At 47.0% G+C, this 4,363-nt stretch overlaps 1 protein-coding gene across 1 annotated transcript; it reads right to left on the bottom strand.

Moving 5' to 3' along the window:
* Positions 1-1,919: 1,919 nt before the first annotated feature.
* On the bottom strand, positions 1,920-3,907 carry LORICRIN (loricrin cornified envelope precursor protein). Its single transcript, XM_079698720.1, has 2 exons — positions 3,869-3,907; positions 1,920-2,630 (listed from the first exon to the last, which is right to left on the bottom strand). The coding sequence occupies exon 2, from the start codon at positions 2,604-2,606 to the stop codon at positions 2,169-2,171; it is 438 nt and encodes a 145-aa protein (XP_079554846.1). The 5' UTR covers positions 2,607-2,630; positions 3,869-3,907; the 3' UTR covers positions 1,920-2,168.
* Positions 3,908-4,363: the final 456 nt, after the last annotated feature.

The raw sequence follows: 4,363 nt of genomic DNA, 5'->3' as shown, positions 1-4,363 counted from the left end.
TATCCTATTCCATTGATCTATATGTCTGTTTTTGTGCCAGTATCATACTGTTTTTTTTTTTTTTCTTTTTTCTTTTTTTTTTGTGGTACGTGGGCCTCTCACTGTTGTGGCCTCTCCCGTTGCGGAGCACAGGCTCCGGACGCGCAGGCTCAGCAGCCATGGCTCACAGGCCCAGCCACTCCACGGCATGTGGGATCTTCCCGGACCGGGGCACGAACCCGTGTCCCCTGCATCAGCAGGCGGACTCTCAACCAGTGCGCCACCAGGGAAGCCCTACCATACTGTTTTGATGCAACTGCAACTTTACCAAATCCATTGATGAGGTCTAGTAGTTTTCTGGTGGCATCTTTAGGATTTTCTATGTATAGCATCATGTCATCTGCAAACAGTGACAGTTTTACTACTTCTTTTCCAATTTGGATTCATTTCATTTCTTTTTCTTTTCTGGTTGATGTGGGTAGGACTTCCAAAATTATGTTGAATAAAAGTGGTGAGAGGGGGCATCCTTGTCTTGTTCCTGATCTTGGAGGAAATGTTTTCAGCTTTTCACAATCGAGTATGATGTTAGCTGTGGTTTGTCATAGATGGCCTTTGTTATGTTGAGGTATGTTCCCTCTATCTTACTTACTGGGGAGTTTTTTTAAATCATAAATGGATATTGAATTTTATCAAAAGCTTTTTTTGCAGTTTGAAAAAAAATCCTTATTGGAGTATAATTGCTTTACAATGGTGTGTTAGTTACTGTTGTTTTTGCATCTATTGAGATGATCATATGGTTTTTATTCTTCAATTTGTTAATGTGCTGAATCACACTGTTTGATTTATAGATATTAAAAAATACTTGCATCCTTGGGATAAATCCCACTTGATCATGGTGTATGATCCTTTTAATGTATTGTTGGAGTCAGTTTGCTAGTATTTTGTTGAGGATTTTTGTATCTATGTTCATCAGTGATACTGACCTGTAATTTTCTTTTTTTTTTGGTGAAATCTTTGTCTGGTTTTGGTATGAGGCTGATGGTGGTCTCATAGAATGAGTTCAGAAGTGTTCCTTCCTCTACAATTTTTTGAAACAGTTTCAGAAGGATAGGTGTTAACTCTTCGATACACCTGTGAAGCCATCTGGTCCTGGACTTTTGTTTGTTGGGAGTTTTTAAATTACTGATTCAATTTCAGTACTGGTAACTGGTCTGTTGATATTTTCTATTTCTTCCTGGTTCAGTCTTGGGAGATTGTACTTTTTAATGAATTTGTCTATTTCCTTTAGGTTGTCCATTTTATTGGTATATAGTTGCTTGTAGTAGTCTCTTATGATCCTTTGTATTTCTGTGGTGTCGGTTGTAACTTCTCCTTTTTCATTTCTGATTTTATTGATTTGGGCCCTCTCTCTTTTTTTCTTGGTGAGTCTGATTAAAGGTTTATCAATTTTGTTCATCTTTTCAAAGAAGCAGCTTTTTAGTTTCATTTATTTTTTTAAATTTTTTTTAAAGTTTCATTTATTTCTGCTAAGATCTTTATGATTTCTTTCCTTCTAATCACTTTGGATTTTGTTTGTTCTTCTTTCTCTAGTTGCCTTAGGTACAGGGCAGCCCTGTCTTAAAAAAGCACTGAGCTCAAGGAGTAGACCCAAGGTGGCTAACCAACCCACCGGGGGCTGTTTATTGAAGTCTCCTCCCAGGATCTTTGTGTTTTGGGATCACCTCACGATTTTAAGCCATAAATCAGAGAATTTATATTTTTGGTCCTTGGTTGCCAGCCATTCCTCCCTCCCCCGCTGACTCCCACCTATCCAACCCCTCTCCGCCAATAGAATAAATACATTTGTTTAATGAATGTCCCTGTGGATGAGTGGATGGAGGAAAAGAGAGGAATGGAATGGAATGGAATGAACGAACTTGGAAGACACAAAGACATCTGGAAACGCAGAAATTCTCATGAATTGCAAATTTATTGACTGAGGAGGAAGTGGGGTTGGGAGGTAGTTGCACCGAAACAAAGGAGGGAAAACTGCAGAACAAGATGCAGCCGCAGAGCTCAATGGCTTCGTGTGGGTAGATGAAGACGTGAAGGGTCGAGAAACCTCAGTGCAATATCATGAGAGCGCTAAGCCCATCGGCGCCCACGGAGAACACCTCCAGCTCCTTCGTCTCCGTGGCGTCCAGGGGGCCTTATTTGCTTGGCCAGGTAGGCACCTGCTTCTGCTGGGTCTGATGGCAGACCGGGACGCCCTGGCTACCCCCAGAGCCGCCCCCGGAGGAGCCACCAACGCAAACGGAGCCATCCCCGGAAGAGCAACCACTAGAGACGCCTCCGTGGCTCTGGCAGTGGACCTGCTGGTCAGAGGAGCCGCCGCCGCTGGAGTTCTTCCCACCGGAACCTCCTCCGCAGCCTCCAGAGCCGTCGCTCCCGGAGGAGCCTCTGCCGCAGCTGGAGCTGCCGCTGGAACCGCCGCCGGAGCTGCCACCGCTCCCGGAGGACTTGACGCCTTTACCGGAGCCGCCATGGCAATCACAGGAGCCGCCGTCGCCGGAGCTCCCGCCGTCGCCGGAGGTTTTCCCGCAGCCCACTGGGGGGTGGGGGGTGGGCTGCTTTGTCTGGTGAGACATGTTTGTCTAAGGAGGAACGGAACCCTGGAAGGGAAGCAGAGAGCATCACTGGACCAGCTGCAAGAGGATGCTGTGGCAGAGGCAGCTGCATCTACGGCAACGCCCGTCGTCCTCTGAGCAGCGCTGCCTGGGCCGGGCTTGATGCTCTCTCTGACTGGATATGGGGAAGAGCTCTCAGCTGGGACTCCTAGGATTAGTGCTTTTAGAAAAAAGTTGTGTTTCCCCTGCGAAAGTCTTTACCAAGTTTTAAATAGCCCACTTAGCGGTGCCCATTTCCCTTTCTCTCCGAGCTCTGCTTCTGCCCTCTGCTGTGTGATCTTGGGGCAAATGACCCACACGTTGCCTGTTTCCTCACTTCCTGTAAGATGAGATGGTTTGAGTATTTCACTTCTCAGTTCCCCTCTGATCCCAACACTGATTCTCTGAGTGCAGATAAAAATTACCACAAACCTCCACCTAGGGTGGGGGATTTTATCTATCCCTGGCACAACAGAGGGAGGTTTGTCTGAATGTCAGAGGGCTGTTGTACCCCATTCATTGCAAAAGAGAATTAGTTCAAACTCTTGGTCTGTTCGACTGACCTCAACCATGATCTCTGACCAGTTATCAGAAAAGGCAGCCTCCCCCATGGTCCTGTCTGGAAACAGACGAAGGACCCCCATGGTCCTTTGGACCAGCATCTCTGACCCGAAGATATCAACTTTTCTTACACCCAAGCTTGGTTGAGGGAACCCTAACTAGGAGGAAACTGTGTCCCAGCATCTCACAAGTCATTTCCCTCTCAGAGCATCTTGTGTAAAACAGGCATTGGGTTCCTACGACTCCTAAAATCTTCCCCATCTGCAGCATTCTCTGAATCATTCTTCCTGTTCTCTGAGAATACATTCAACCTCTACTCCTTACAAGTTCACAAATCCCATCCAGCCCATTCACAGGCTGCCTGGGATAATCTCTGCAGAATGCACCTCTGTGCTGGGCACACGGCATGTCCCTTACAAGGGTGCCAGAGAGACAGGAGATAGTCTTGTTTTTGTAGCATTTACATTCTGGCCAGAAGATCAGAAACACCATCTGCACAGCAGCAGCTTAGCTCTCTTTCCTGTCTGAAGCCCCTCTAAACATGAATGCAGTTGGAAACGCAGAGGTCCTGTAGGTCCCAAAGGGGAAAGAGGCCTTGCCTACCTGTCTCCTGGTCCCCATAACCCATGCAGGCCTGAGCAAGACCAGCTGGGAAGATGAGAGCCAGTAGAACCCACACTTACCTAAAGCACCAGGAAGAGTGAGTGAGGAGAGGAGATGCTGGCTATGTGAGGAGCACTGGAGCTCCTGAGGTTTTATACTCTTGAGTCCTGACTCATCTATTGATCTGGACCAGCCTCTCATGTTTGGCCTCAGTTACGTGATCTCTGGCTGTCACCCCACCTCCCTGTGATTGCAGTCACAGGGTGACACATTCATGAAGATTTTGGCATTCTTGAGATGGGAAGCCTCATGTGTGACTGACCCCTTCTCTGATGCAACTGTGAGGCAGGCTGGCCAGCAGGGACGGCCAGCCAGAGTGGATGGTGGACATTGTTTCCAAAACCAATGGCATGAGGTGCATGCCATAACCAGAGGGCTGTGCTTGAGGAATAGGTCTCAGACTCTTCAGGCAGCCTAAGAGAGTAAACTGGAGATCTTAGTCTTTGGTCCAAGGAGTAGGACTTTTCAAATCCCACTGTTTGGCTTCTGATCCTATTGCTTGGAACTTCTTAGAA

The sequence above is a fragment of the Hyperoodon ampullatus genome (assembly GCF_949752795.1).
Source record: "Hyperoodon ampullatus genome assembly, chromosome: 2".
Taxonomy (NCBI): Eukaryota; Metazoa; Chordata; class Mammalia; order Artiodactyla; family Ziphiidae; genus Hyperoodon; species Hyperoodon ampullatus.
The sequence above is the reverse complement of the archived record's forward strand: the minus strand, read 5'-3'. Positions and strand labels throughout refer to the sequence as shown.